This window comes from Pseudoliparis swirei, chromosome 12 (assembly GCF_029220125.1).
Source record: "Pseudoliparis swirei isolate HS2019 ecotype Mariana Trench chromosome 12, NWPU_hadal_v1, whole genome shotgun sequence".
Classification (NCBI taxonomy): domain Eukaryota; kingdom Metazoa; phylum Chordata; class Actinopteri; order Perciformes; family Liparidae; genus Pseudoliparis; species Pseudoliparis swirei.
Genome location: NC_079399.1, coordinates 11,935,510 through 11,951,133, shown reverse-complemented (window position 1 = coordinate 11,951,133; position 15,624 = coordinate 11,935,510). Strand labels below are relative to the sequence as shown.

Sequence of the window (15,624 nt, the reverse complement as noted above, 5' to 3'; positions counted from 1 at the left end):
AAAATGTGGATTTATGTATGTGTCAAAATGCTCCACTATGGTTGATTGAGTGGCTGTCTGGTAAGTTATTTGACGGGTAAAAAGAAGCTTTCTGCTGATAACCATTACAACTTTATTTTCTTGACTGTTATGTTACTGTCTCTTTAAATGTGTCAGTGACTGCCCTGTTGTTGCTGTGCTGGAAACCCCGTACTGACTGAAGGGACCCAAGATGGCTGAATACTCACGGGGGGGGGCAGTTAGCAATTATCTGAGCAAGACGTCGGAAATGAATGGCATATAGCATTATAATGTAAAGCGTTACCCTGAAATAATTATACAACTACCGTTTGTTGGTTTGCATACTTTTTGAGATGCATGAATACCAGAAAGAAGAGAGTGGTCTCTCCGCGGCCCCGAGCCAGAACATGGCGGAACACTTGGGGTAGAAATAGCAGCTAACACTAGCTAGCTGGCGTATTATTCAGTCAGAATTGGTAACATTTGTCCAGGGTAAACACTACCGTCGGTCCGCAAATGTGAAATAATGTTATCGGTGCACAGCGCTGGACATTTCGCGTTAAAGAGTTGCTTAACGTTGAATATATGGAGCCGAGGCACTTAGCGTACTGCTAGCTCGGTAACGCGTTAGCTTTTCTAGCTAACGCAACTGGCTACAGTTGCCCGCAATCGTACGGACTGTACTAATAAACAGGTCGTTTATTTTGAGGGGTAAAGATCGTAACCGTAGGTCTTATTGTAAATACTCCTCTCGACTGTGCTTGGACTTTCCAATCTCTCCTCCCTCGTTTGGTCGATTAACAAGTTGGCTAACGGCAATGCCCTCCGCACTGTAAACTGAAGTGTCGTTAGCTGCGATGATTTTGTGTGGCGCGTTGCCTTCAATACTGCCAAGATAAATTGTGAGATTGCTCGTGAAAATAATCCGATATTGTAGAATTGATCGGGCGATCTTCCTGGACACTAGCCTGGGTGTTGCGCTTTTACGCTCCTTCGAAGAAGTGATCGCTTGTTTGACCCCTGACACTGACGTTTATAATACTGCATTGTAAAAGCGATCCGGTCTAAGAGGTGAAGCAGACACCCTGTAAAAGTCAAGACGGTCCGGAAAGGGGAAACCGGTCACAACTACCTTCCAGGATGACGGACACTCGTCGACGAGTCAAAGTCTATACCCTCAATGAGGACAGACAGTGGGATGACCGTGGAACCGGCCACGTCTCCTCGGGCTATGTGGAGCGTCTGAAAGGCACGTCTCTCCTGGTGCGAGCAGAGAGTGATGGTAAGGCAAAGCAGCGATCTCAGGCAAGAGGGATGGCATACAGATCACTTGCTGTGCGTTAGACATTTGTATAATAGCTCAATACATACTATATGTAAACACTAGTTACACACTTGTTTTGATCAGCTGGAACCATGTATGTAAACCTCCCTTATTATATAGTGTTAACTTAAGAAGATCCTACCCTCGCAAGTCTTCTGACAGTACCTTGTGTTTTTCACCCGACAGGTTCTTTACTGCTGGAGTCCAAAATCAATCCAAACACGGCCTACCAGAAGCAACAGGTCAGCACTTGGCATGGCAGTATGCTCATCGAGAATATGGATTTCTTTCCCTGTCTACCGATTCTAACTTGGTGTTTTTCTTTTGCAAAGGATACTTTGATAGTATGGTCAGAGGCAGAAAATTATGATCTGGCACTGAGCTTCCAGGAGAAGGCTGGCTGTGATGAAATCTGGGAGAAAATATGCCAGGTAGCTATGAGTTTTTTGTCCGTGTGTGTGTTTGTCTGCTCCATCCGTGTATGTATTTGATACCAAGTGTGTTTTGGTGTTGCTGATGTTTGTCTCGTTGTTAAGGTTCAGGGAAAGGACCCATCGGTGGACATTACCCAGGATGTGGTCGACGAGTCTGAAGAGGAACGCTTTGACGACATGTCCTCGCCAGGTCTGGAGTTACCGCCGTGTGAACTGAACCGCTTGGAGGACCTGGCTGAGATGGTGGCCTCCTCACTCCCATCACCACTGCGGCGTGAGAAACTGGCACTAGCCGTGGAGAACGAGGGCTACATTCGCAAGCTCCTGGAACTGTTTCGTGTGTGTGAGGATTTGGAGAACAGAGAGGGACTGCATCACCTGTACGAAATCATAAAAGGCATCTTCTTGCTAAATCGTACTGCACTCTTTGAGGTTATGTTCTCCGAGGAGTGCATCATGGACGTCATTGGTTGTCTGGAGTTTGATCCAGCACTTGCACAGCCACGGCGGCATCGGGAGTTTCTCACTGAGACGGCCCGCTTTAAGGAGGTGATCCCCATCTCTGATCCTGAACTGCGTCAGAAAATACACCAGACATATCGGGTGCAATATATTCAGGACATGGTGTTGCCCACGCCCTCTGTTTTTGAGGAAAACATGCTGTCCACCCTGCACTCGTTCATCTTCTTCAACAAGGTGGAGATTGTGGGCATGCTACAGGTGAGATTGGTGGATGTATCATATGGAAATAAGATGGGTGTGCAGCACATTTTCCCTTAAAAAAAAAATGTTACTCCAAAAGCAAATGATAGAAAAAGTATTTACTGTACTTTACAGAATGATTATCCTGCCATAACATCAAAAGGCAAACATGTGAGAAAATGGTTTTCAAAATAGTGTGTATGCCATGAGGGCTGGAAATAACTTATTAAAGGCTTGTTCAAAGGTTTTAATTTAGGTTGATTTAGCTTTACCCAGTCTGAGTTTGTCTGCTAGTCTTTTATGGTCATGTGACCTTTGTGTTTTTATTCTGTGTCAACTCGGCAGTGTTTATGTGTGTCTCCATAGAGATGGGGAAGTGTTGTGTAGATCAGTTATGCTGCGCTAGAGGAACACAAACTGCCACGCTGTAGTCGCTGGGACACCACGCTTTGTGAAGTTCTGAAGTCAAACACTACCTGGACCGTTTATTCTTTCTGTCTTTTCACATGAACTTACCAAGTGTTATATTTATTTAAACCAGCATTTGATGTACTAGACTGCATATCATATTGAAGAATTGAGTTGTCAGTGGAAAACATCTAATGTACATAACCCTTTAGGAACTCTCAAACATGTTATGTGGTAGTCTTTAAGACGTTTATATGCAGTAGACTTTCTTTATTGTAAACTGTAATAGTTATAAAAAACTGAACAGAATATACATGTCTCTGATACTGGTTGTAAATTCAATCAAATTACGCTTATAATGCCAAATTTATGTTGCATTCTAACTTCAAGGTCAGTCATGGTAAATATTGTGGATATTATTTTTGTTTCCTGGTAATTTGTGTTTGACACATTTCACATAAATGACAATTTGCTAAGAGTAAATTAAACAGAATGCACAATTGTCCCAATGTGAGGGTCACGGGTGACGTTTCCATATTCTGATTTGTTGACTCTGTGATTTTCCCCTCTTATTTCCCCTTTTTTATGTCAGGATGATGAGAAGTTCCTGACAGACCTCTTTGCACAGCTAACAGATGAGGCTACCGATGATGACAAAAGACACGAACTGGTATGCCAGACCTTCATCAGAAATTATTTACCAATTTTTGTTTTTGTTTTTGATCCCTTTCCCTTGTTTCATAGAGCGGTGGTTTGTTTCTTCCTTTTATAGGTGAATTTCCTAAAGGAATTTTGCGCATTCTCACAAACGTTACAACCTCAAAACAGAGACGCCTTCTTCAAGACTTTGTCAAACATGGGAATTCTACCTGCACTAGAGGTCATACTGGTGAGTGCAGCAAACTTAACATTAATCAGTAAATATCATCAGGAAAGATGATATCACGAGTTTTTGAATTATTTTAAACTATTCATCTGTTCAATCCAATGCTATTGTGCACACCACAAGGACATCTTGTTGACTTGACCTGTCATAGTAAATTAAATTAAGACCGGGTAGACGGTTTCAAGATTTTTGTAATCTCTTGTTCAAAGTTAAAGACATAAACAAGTTTTAGTATGAAGTTTGAAGGTATTTAAGTACTTTTCATATTGACCGTTAAATATTTTATTTCAGCCAATTAACTGTCTGTATAATGCTAAACTTGGAGAATGAATATATATATAGATATAGAGATATATTGATCATACATCGATAAGCGCACACACAAATAACAATCAATCAGGGTGGCTGCTGTAGGTTGTCATGGTATTATTTGGTCTCAAGAAGGAGCATCTACTGGTTTTGAGTTGTCTTACAAGCAGAACTCTCATCACACATTTTGTTAGTAACTTATTGACTGGGGCAGCTGATCATACCTGGTTGAGTTATCCGTCTGCAATACTCTTAGGCTGGCTCTTGGCCACACTGAAATCCTTTTTCAAATATGTTTTATTGAACAAGGATGAGTTATGTGTAGGTGTAAAGGCAATAATTATGTTGATTTTGCCAAAATCCTTAGCCTTGCCGACGCAAAGAACTGTGTGATAGATGGTAGCCTCAATGTGTTTGTATGTTGTGGGGTGGGGTGTACACAGCCATAAAGAGGGGATGTACTTTTTTCATTCAAGGTGATTCACTAATTGGTGAAGAGATTTGATCACGGATCAACATAATTCACGTTTAAATGTTTTGTGTGGATGGATTATGTCACATGTTGAACATGAAGAGGGCTGACTTGATCTACAAATGATTCAGTTTTGACTCGCCGAAGTGATCAGGTCCAGGGAAAAATATCTAAACAAATGCATAAGACAGATTGAACCACCAAACAGTAGTTTGATCACCAACACATGCACGTATGTTAATATATGTGTACTTGCGACATAGATCTACACTTTAACACATACAGTTGTTTATTAGAGTAATATCTGCTTCTTCCCTTCATGTATACTTTCATACTTTCAAACTAAGAAGAAAACATACAAAAACAATTGTTGGTGAAATTAAATGCATTTGTGTCTGTTTTTGATCACCCCCCCCCCCCTGTTTTTTTTTAAAGATAATACAAGACTTTTTTTGATCTATCAGGGGAGATTCACAAGCCACTGATGAATATATTTCATGTTCATGAAACAGGGAATGGATGACGTTCAGGTGCGTGGGGCAGCCACAGATATTTTCTCTTATCTGGTGGAGTACAACCCCTCCATGGTACGAGAGTTCGTCATGCAGGAGTCTCAGCAGAATGATGACGTGAGTTTATCAACAAAGTCAGTCCGAAATATGACAGAATGATTCATGTGTTAATACTGATTGATTATTGGCCTTGCAGGACATCCTCCTGATCAACCTGATCATCGAACACATGATCTGTGATACGGACCCAGAGCTCGGTGGAGCGGTGCAGCTGATGGGTCTGCTACGGACTCTGGTGGACCCTGAGAACATGCTGGCTACGGCAAATGTAAGTTTGCGTGCTCCTCCTAAACACGTCAGTTTATCCCGACAGTGACTTGACATTCAACTTCTTTTGTGAGATGTGGCATTGCTTGATCAAGTCAATTCAGTCAAACTTAAGGATGTGAATATTAAACTGATGACAATGTTGACCAATTCATGCAGTTAAATAGTTCATAGAAAAATTTAATTAAAAAAAGCTGAGCCAGACTCAGAGGAGAATAGCTGTTCTACCTTAAAAGTCAGCCCACCTTAAGTTAGCTTGAGCCAGAGGTGTCGCTAACTGGGAGGAGAATCCCCAATGCAGGCTGCCAAGCAAGACGGAAACTTGGGCTTTGAGGAGATGACTCTCTGATGAACACTATCCACACACTGCATCGCTACATCTACTGCTATACAGTTCCTGCTAACTTCTTACTCATTGTCACAACCACGCTTTCTCCTGAATGGACACTTACTCATATTGTGCTTGTCGTGGAAACCCTGACACGGCACGCCAGGCTGACGCACAGCTGACACATTTGCAGCAAAACTTATTGATGTGGAGACTTTCTGAGAAAAGTATCTGCATCCGTTTACAACAATCCATGTAACATTGTGGTTGCCAACTCTCCCGGACGGTGAACTGGGGGCTCTGCTTGGCACATACAGTGCAGCTGCTGCTAAATTATGGATTTAACCTTGAGTGTGTATTGGGTTTTAGTTACACAGAGCAAAGGAAGGTGGAGTTGTTAACGGTGCCCTATTCACTTCTATACATGCGACAGACAACAAGTGTATTCATATGTAGATATTGGCATATCAGGAAAAAAATGAAACACCCTTCCTTAATAGCTGGACTGCCCTGCTAATCAAGTTACTCTCCAGTAGTTGGAAAAGTTGGTGGCAGGTTTGGCCGAAGTGCTGCTTCTTTACCATTGACTTAATTTTGAGTGTTCTGTAAATATTTAGGTCATAATCAATATCAGAGTTGTGTTTCGAAGCAACGAAAATGTGTTCTTTTCTTCTCCAGAAAACCGAGAAGACAGAGTTCCTGAGCTTCTTCTACAAACACTGTATGCACGTCCTCTCAGCGCCACTGCTGGCCAACACCACAGAGGAAAAACCAGGCAAAGGTATTGTGTGTGTGAACATGTGTGTGTGTGTGTGTGTGAACATGTGTGCTGGTTTTGTAAATACGACTTTAATGCACACATATTTGTTGCTACCTTCTAACAAAATTCTTCTCTTAGATGATTTTCAAACATCCCAGTTGATGGCCCTGATTTTGGAGCTGCTGACCTTCTGTGTTGAGCACCACACGTACCACATAAAGAACTACATCATCAACAAGGACATTCTCAGGCGGGTGCTGGTGCTCACGGCCTCTCAGCACGCCTTCCTGGCACTATGTGAGTCCCATGTTTATTTACAGTCACCTATTGGTTTTTTGTTTTGTTAGATTTGTTCTTGTATGAAATAATGTCTAACAATTACATACAATAACTTACATTTGTAGTACCTGTCAACTTTTGAAACATTTTAAAGGTCATTTTGATTTTGAATTATTTTGTTTCGAGCTTAATATTCATCTCTTGTCGTTCTGTGTCCAGGTGCCCTCCGCTTCATGCGGAGGATCATTGGTCTGAAGGATGAGTTCTACAATCGCTACATCATGAGAAACTTTCTCTTCGAGCCTGTCATCAAGGCCTTCCTCAACAACGGCTCCCGCTACAATCTCATGAACTCGGCCATTATTGAGATGTTTGAGTACGTCCGTGTGGTGAGTACTTTCTTGAATTTTCCTACAAAATAGTTTTTCTTACTGTTAACTCCTTTTTGTCCTGCACTTTATTGACTTCAGCTCTGCATTTCAAAGCACTACCATCTTTAATTTATGTCTTTTATTGCAGCGTTTTCAAGAGATCATCCTTTATGGTTCTCTGCTTATCAGATAATGCATTGAACCTGAATCAATATGTTTGCAATACTCCTTTTCATTGGTTCTTTCAGACATGTCAGATTAACCTATAGCATGCATAATCGGTCAAAAATGTACCATACTCGGGTTATTTGGTTAACAATGGTTAACTGTTGACATCCCTATGGTACATGTAACATTTTATCAATTTTATTTTAACTTTTTCGGTGTTCCTCTCTTTTTCTTCCCGGCTCTTTATTCACACTTCATTCTTCTTTTGCTCTCCCACTGTCCTAAACTTTTCATACTTTCCCCCTCATTTTGCCCGACCTACCACCGTGTCTCTACACTCCTCCTCTCCTCCCATTGCTCCTAGGAGGACGTGAAGTCACTCACAGCTCATATAGTAGAGAACTACTGGAAAGCTCTGGAGGATGTGGACTACGTCCAAACGTTCAAGGGCCTAAAGTTGCGGTACGAACAGCAGCGAGAGAGACAAGACAACCCCAAACTGGACAGGTGAGTAAACCATGGAGTGTGAATCCTTTCCTGTAAGTGGAACAAACAATGTCAGTGTCAGATGACTCGTATTGATAAACTATAAAAATACCATTATATTGTTTCTAGTGTGAATTGGATTTTTGTTTTTTGCCCACCGAGTGTCTTCTGTCCATTTTGTTTGAGGTAGTTATTCTTTTTTGGCACTTGAATGAAGAGTGCCTAACAAATATAATCCATTATTATATTATATATATAGATATATATATATATATTTTTTAATCATGTTTGGAAATTGAGGGCCATATGGCCGTATATTTGTTTTCATTTTTTTCCTCCCGATTTTCTCCTCCCCAGCATGCGCTCCATCCTGAGGAACCACCGCTTCCGTCGTGATGCACGGACACTGGAAGATGAAGAGGAGATGTGGTTCAACACCGATGAGGATGACCTTGAGGATGGTGAGGCAGTGGTTCCTCCATCTGACAAGATGAAGAGTGAGGAAGACCTCATGGAACCTATAAGCAAGTTCATGGAGAGAAAGAAATGTACGTATGGCACATATTGGATGCATTCATTTTAGATGTACAGTGCTTTTGGTGGTTTTATTTTTTTACATTTATTTACATGGAGCATGCATATACAGGACTGTCTCAGAAAATTTTTTCATGTCATGCAAATAAAAAAAAAAAATGTCATGCATTAAAATTATTTACAATCTTTATTAAATATTGTGCCTTTTTTTATATTTGAATATTATATTAAAGCTTAAGAAAACAAAAAAACTATATCTTCTATGTGAAATAATATGAAATCATAAAAACTTAGTATATTGTTAAATTATGAAAATACTAAAACTAACCAAACTTCCTTCAGGGTTTCCTGAGCCTTGTTGTTATAAATCTTTTTTCTTTTTTACTTGGAAATTATAAAAATTAACAATGATTATGATAGAGATTTTCTTTTTTTTGTGTCACAATCGGCAATATAATAAGTATAAAAAAAATGCACAATATTTTAGTTGATTTGTTTAATTCCCAGAATGCAATACATTTTGTTTTTTTAATTGCATTACAGAAAATAAAGAACTTTATCACAATATTCTAATTTTCTGAGACAGTCCTGTATGTCCAGGTACTTCAAATATTTTTGTCTGCATTTTAGAGTACAGCTATCTGTCTTTGCTTGATTCCACATGGTTGTATCTAAGCTCACTCTGAAACCATCTTGACTGTAGATCTGTTCAAAATGGCTTGTTAACAGTACCATGAAGTGGTCAAATCCATATTGACCATTTCTTGTCACCTCTCCATCTCAGTGAAAGACACAGACGAGAAAGACTTACTGGGGAAGTCGAGTTTATCGGGCCGGCAGAACCCGAGCTTCAAGCTCTCCTTCTCCGGCTCCACTAAAACGAGCCTGTCCAGCCCTCCATCGTCTGCCTCATTGAACCCAGGTTCTCCAGGATCACCGGGTTCTCCAGGCTCAGGGGCACGCAGCTCACCGTCCACCACAACTGTAACCACAAAGGTAACTCAGCATTTTATTAGTAAAGATGTGGGTCATAACTTCAATTGTTTTCTGTGTAGACGTTCCGCTTATCCGCTTATCTTCAGTACGATTGAGAGATGTCTGTTCAGTATCTAATACCAATGGCGGCTGGTGACATTTTTTTTGGGGGGGGGGCGCAGTTGGGCGACGCGGATTAAATAGCACTCAACAATGAGAAGAAAAAAGAGAGAAAAACCCTAAAAAATAAAATACTAAACTAAGAAGAGTCATTTCAGCAGAAACAGAAAAATTTCTAACTTTGAACAAGGAAAAACATACCTGCAGAAGACAACAGAACACACACATTTGCCTTCTCTCTCTCTGCACTTTCACTTCCTATATACATAAAAAACACAATTTACACAAGGAAAATATACGTCGGGGCGACCGGATGTAGCAGAACAAACGGTGCCAAAGTGGCTCAATGAGACCGACACCAAACGTATATGTTGACGGTCTAAATGACACAACAGCTGGACGCCGTGATCGTATTAGCGACCATTACTGTATGTAACATAAACGGTTAATTTTTATTAAAGAATATAGCCAAAATAGTGCGACATCGTTTTTCACTCGACTCACCCTGAGCAATATAAAACCATTGTGACCAGGGTTGCCAGGTCTGTGTGACAAAACCAGCCCAATATCAGAACTCAAAATATGCCCCTGCCAAACCATATACACTGCTTTTAAAGTCCAACAGCATTGCTATCATTGCCAAATGTATTGTAATATCTACAAAGTAACAACATATGTTTAGTATGCCAGCATTAAAAGCAGTTTTCCCTAAACAGTTATTTCACCTACAGGACTGTCAAAAAATTTAGAATATTGAAAGTAAGTTCTTTTTTTCTGTATGCAAATTAAAAATTATTAAATATTTAAAGGCTTGCAATTTTCATTGATTTTGTAATGAATCCAGAATGCATGACATTTTTAGGTCCTAAAATGGCCTTGTGTAATTAGATACAGTATATTATCATAAATAAAATGTGTACGTGCTGATCTGGAGTCAGTTTGCTAGGATTTGGGTATGAATAAATTATTTCATTTAAAATATGGATTTTTATTTAAAGATATTCATGTAATTTGCATGCAAAATAGGTCTACCCGAACCCGCGGCAACACTTCAAAAGTAGCCCGATTCCGCGGGGAAACCGCGGACCTGGCAACACTGCTCTATGGGCTGAGGGAACATACGGGTCTCTGATCTGCCGAATAGTCCAATCACGTGACCAGTGGCCATGGCGCACATTTGTGTCACCCAAGATTCACGTTTCATCCGCCAATGAGAAGCCGTCCTTGCCGAAACGACTGAAATGTTTTCTCGCTGCCGTACACACACATTGGGCCGGTGTCCCGAAAAAGGGGAGGGGCTTCTCTCCGTGATAATGGCGATATATTATATTTTTTCACATTAACTTAAGTGGTTGTTGACAGGCTGACGGTCTCCCACACACATTTAGCGCGTCAACACGGTATATTTACTATTTAAATGATTTGGCATATAATGTTTTTTGACAGGATTTCTTCTTTTTTTTCATCTCAAAATTGTAAGAGGGGCGGCGCCCTAGCGCCCCCTATGGACGCACCGCCACTGCCTAATACTACTTCACTGAAAGGAAGGAACAATTTGGTGAAACTGAGCTTTAACCATGAGTCCTCACACTTGGACTGTTAATTTTCACACAACTACCACCCTTACAAAGAATAGTCATCTCCAGCAAACCATCACCACCAGTGCAATTGGAGTGTACAAATGTTACTTGACTATTTAGACAGTGATTTATTTGCGAAATAATAATAATATATAGGAGACAAGGAAAAATGTAGTCTAAATTAAGTCTACAATTACTGGTGAACTTAATATAGTATTATAACAACAATCTAATATTTTGAGTATTGCCCGCAAGAGATTGGTGTTTGCATTGATCCTCCTTTAATCTATGTAAATAAATAAAAATGTAATAGATTTTATTTATTTGCAGTATTAAGCTAAGCTGTCAACGTGATATCATTGCGATTATCAACTTGCATAACTTGTTAACAATGCACGGCCCGTCGTTGAGCCATCACGTTTATGCTCGTGATGATGTCATTGCTTGCAGAACGTAACGTTACAAAACAATTAACGCTTTTGTCATTTGCCCCAAAAAGAAGTCATGGTGCAAATAGTACGCATGTCCAGTTTTATTTATGGCAACATTTTAATAGTTTTCTAAATTATTATGGTTTGTCAACTCGCATACATTTTACACCGAGGTTGTACAGATTTTAGGGATATAACGCTAAATTACAAATCAAAATATGCAATGATACCAATGTCGCCTATTGTTGACCATTTGTGTTCAAAAGCTTTCGTGTCTGACTAATTGGTCCGGATGATGACATTTGTGATGTTTGTTTGTTTTGCCTTCAGGGAGGTTTAGTGGGACTGGTCGACTATCCCGATGATGATGACGACGACGAGGAGGATGAAGAAGAGGAGGAGGATGGCGAGAGCAAAGAGGACCCTCTGCCACCTTTGAAGAAGTCCAAACTGAGTTCTTAAAGGAGCTTCACTGTCCGGCCTGTGCTCTGCTCGGACAGCTCCGCTCAGAGAGCTTCCACAGGAAGGATCAAACTTGTAAACGGATTGAATGAGAGCCACCCCTCGCTGTCAGCGGGCGGCCCACAGAGGAGCAGACTGAACGGATACGAAGCCTCCTCAGACTATCCCACTTCATACAAGTGCCAATCGAGAAACCAGGAGTGAAAGAAAATGTCTGAAGCGTGTGACAGACGTTTGAATGTCGGGGGAGAAAAGATCGTCAGCAGACTCGGAACGAGACGGGTTGGAGTTCGGTTACTTAGCAACTGGAGGAAACAACCACATCCAAAACATGTACACACAGACTGAAATCCCAGAGAGCTTGCAGACTCAGACCATAGCCCACTGCCCCCCCCCACTCAGGGAAGGACATCAGTGGCCCAAATGGGTTGGCCAGTTCAGACCCAGAACCACCACTCGCACCCCCTCCCCCCTTCCTGCTCCTCAGAATTCACCTTCCTCCTTGTTTCCACCTACTTCTGTTTCTCCTCCCTCCTTTCTTTGTCTGTTGCTTTTCAACTTTTTTTTAAGTTAGTATATAGGACCAGGCGGGAGGCAGCATGTGGCAAAGAGCTGTCCTTGTTGTCGTTTGATGATGTCATCAGTGTTGTCGTTCCTCAGCGGACGTTCTTTCTCTGAAGAGAAAAAAGCCAGCAGTTTCTTCATAATTTTCTTTTTGTTCTCTATTTGTCTCTCAATCTCTTTCTCCTGTTTTTTGTAAATGATGACAAAAAAGACCTGCCTTTAAATGTTCAGGACGTTTTCAGTCACACTTGAACAGGTTTTTAAAGACCTCAGTAGGTGAGCTAGTTTTACCCTTTTTGCCCTTTGAAACTGCAGATTTTTTGGAGAATTTGTAATCCCGTCTTGATTAAAGATTGAGTGGAATTCTAGATGTGATGAATTTTGTCATATCTTTTCATTTCTTTCCTTTTACATGAGTGTACACTTAGTTGTTCTGAATATTTGGGACCATTAAAATGATCTTTGCTGTAAGATGTCCTGCTACACTTTGTCCACAAACCCAAGTGTTCCCTCTCTGCACCGTTCTGTTACTGATCCGTCTGGGTTGCCTCCGCACCACAAAAACTTGACCCTACAATTGCAGCACAGAAGTTGCTGTTGGGTCCAACATGGTTCCACAAACTATTATCCGACAACTCGACTCCACTCGATGAAGATTAAAGAAAGACCTCCAACCCCACTCAATACTGTACAAATGTAACATTTCAGTGAGCATTTTCATACGTTGAAACATGTCTGTTATTCCCTAAACAAATTGATGTTGTGAAACCATGTACATGAGAAAATATATGGTCACATTTTGTTGCGCCAGGACAAACTCATTTTGTTGATTTGACTCAACTTTCCAGATTCATTTAAAACTTTAGTTCTTTTGTTTAATTGGTGGGCCGTACCTCAGTTGCTGATGTTGTTATTATCCACCAGGTGGCACCCTAAGTCCATCAAATAACTCCTGAGATCTGTGTCATTCTTACAGTAAATAAGTTTAGGACGCTGTCATTTTGGCTCAACTTAACTCTGAAAGCTTGTTGTGAGGATGTGATGCAGAGCACTGGTTATCCTACCGGTACGCGTAGTCCACAGCTGGTCTTCATATATTGATTTTTTTTAAAGAAGGGTATCTTGATCAGGGGTCATTTTTAGTGCTAGATTGGTCATCTTGGCTCGTCACTTTCAAGATGGCAACACCTTTTAAAAAGTTACTCCATAAGACTGCATCAAGACAAACTAAAATATGATATTCTGAATCAATATTTAACCATAATTTCACATTCTGGAGGATAAAAACAAAATTGTGTTGCAGTTAAAGATTATACTTAAGTGTGCTCTTTATGTAGATTGTTGACAGTTTTCTACATGTGCATATTCATTTTAACTACATATTTCTTGTTTGGCTCATTGATATTCAGTTTGAGAAAAGGTAGAGTTGACTTGATTTTTTTGAATATCATTAACAAAAGACACAACACACTGGTAGACCTTGAAATATATATATATATATTTTTTTTTTACAATGCCGTGAAAAAAAGTTGATGAAAGATGTCTGCACCTCCCAGTTTATGTGGTCACCTCAGTGGGAGTTTGAGTACGACTCAAAAACAAACAGCACAGAGGCCACCGAGGAGTCATGGTGTTGTCCCTCCAAGTGCACCGTGGCCCTCGAACATTGCTGATTAATTCTAAAAGCCAACAGAAGAGGATCACTCGGTACTCAGCGGGCAGCGAGAGCCGTCACACAACGCCTATTAAAGCTCCCATTCACATGAAAGCATCCGCAGACAACGGCAGCTTTTCAGGAGCGGCCCTCCCTGCCAGCCTCCCTGTGCTCCTCAGCGGGAGTGTGGCACAGAGTGTGAGTGTGTGAGTGTGAGCGTGTGATCTCCCACTGGAGAGGCCAGCCTGCTGCTGGGGCCGGCCACTGCTCCGGCAGAACGCCGGCTCCGCTCCCAGTGCCAAGGCGCTCACCCGGCCATGCCCGCCTGTCTGTCTGCCAGACTGAAGAGTCCCCATCGGTGACCCGGCTGTCCAGCTTCCTGCTGGGCCAATGAAAAGCCTCTTTGACAGCTCTCTTGATTGGCTCGGCTCCCCGAGTGTCCAGGCTGCCGCTTATCAACCGTCTCTGATTGAACACGTCAGTGGATATGTCTGCGAATGATCGCGCTCACACAGCAGCATGTAATCGGACACTGAAAACAATATTGCATGTTTTTTGTTTGTTTGTGTGTGAGACAAAAGCATAATTGCATATTGCATTCTCGGGAGAAACTAAGAACGACCCTCCCCACTACTTTAAGTTAACTCAAACAATATATATATAATGCACAATATTTCATAGACACTGACGGATTTTAGGCAGAAGTCACTTGTTTATATCCAGGCGGCACGTCGAGGGAGGTGGAGTAGCAACCATCTATACTACGAGTGTACTCCGTTAGTCAAAAGTTTTACCTGTACCCTACTCCCACACACTGAAGCAGAAGCAACGAAAAAAGCTTGAGCATATGGCGTTCAACATCCCGCAGGCTGCTTAAAGAGTTTTTGCCTTTAAATTGGGCTCTCGTGGTGCATCTTTCTTTCTACATCATAATAGTTGTTTTTTGAAATTTCAATCAGGATAGAAAACACACACAGCACGAGACGGCAGTTTATTGTTTTGTGCGATGGCCCGATAACCACCCAGCGTTAATCGGAGTTCCACACAAGGTTGTGTTGGACCAATTTTTATTTATTTATTGCTGCCTTTTTGGGCAATATATCAGAAACACTCCATAAACTTTCATTGTATATTTATCGAAAAAACCAGAGAGCAACCAACTCTGTAAAATTCATTCTGTAGACGGCATTGCCCTGGCATCCAACACGTAGTTCCTCTTAAAAAGTAGAATGGGAGCCAGCCTTTGGTTCAAGCTCTCCTCTCTTATGGAACCAACCCAATTTTCAGTCAGGGAGGCACACAGGTCACCTCGTAAGAGTAGACTTAAGACCTTCGAGCTTATCTCCTCTTTTTCTCACCTAAGGATGAAATTTTCATCTCTAAACGCTTACTTAGCTGCTTTGCTGCGGAACGGATTTCCTGAGTTTACGTCTCATGGGGGTCTTGGACCCTATGAGGATGCATAAATCTCTATCTGATGACTGTCGCCTGGTCAAATTCCTGCTCATGACTACGCCACTGTCTGTCATGAGACTCCC

At 41.3% G+C, this 15,624-nt stretch overlaps 1 protein-coding gene across 3 annotated transcripts; it reads left to right on the top strand.

Annotated features, from left to right (window-relative positions):
* Positions 1–240: 240 nt before the first annotated feature.
* smek1 (SMEK homolog 1, suppressor of mek1 (Dictyostelium)) lies at positions 241–12,903 on the top strand. Of its 3 annotated transcripts, none has more exons than XM_056428501.1 (15): positions 241–1,282; positions 1,511–1,566; positions 1,657–1,755; positions 1,861–2,478; positions 3,461–3,538; positions 3,641–3,757; positions 5,048–5,164; positions 5,244–5,375; positions 6,381–6,483; positions 6,601–6,759; positions 6,961–7,130; positions 7,648–7,787; positions 8,124–8,314; positions 9,085–9,296; positions 11,737–12,903. In XM_056428501.1, exons 1-15 carry the CDS (start codon positions 1,141–1,143, stop codon positions 11,866–11,868), a joined length of 2,466 nt encoding a protein of 821 aa, XP_056284476.1. In that variant the 5' UTR covers positions 241–1,140; the 3' UTR covers positions 11,869–12,903. The 3 variants fall into 3 exon arrangements, with proteins under 3 accessions (XP_056284476.1, XP_056284475.1, XP_056284474.1); XM_056428500.1 differs by having other exon boundaries at positions 7,645–7,787; XM_056428499.1 differs by having other exon boundaries at positions 6,381–6,759; positions 7,645–7,787.
* Positions 12,904–15,624: the final 2,721 nt, after the last annotated feature.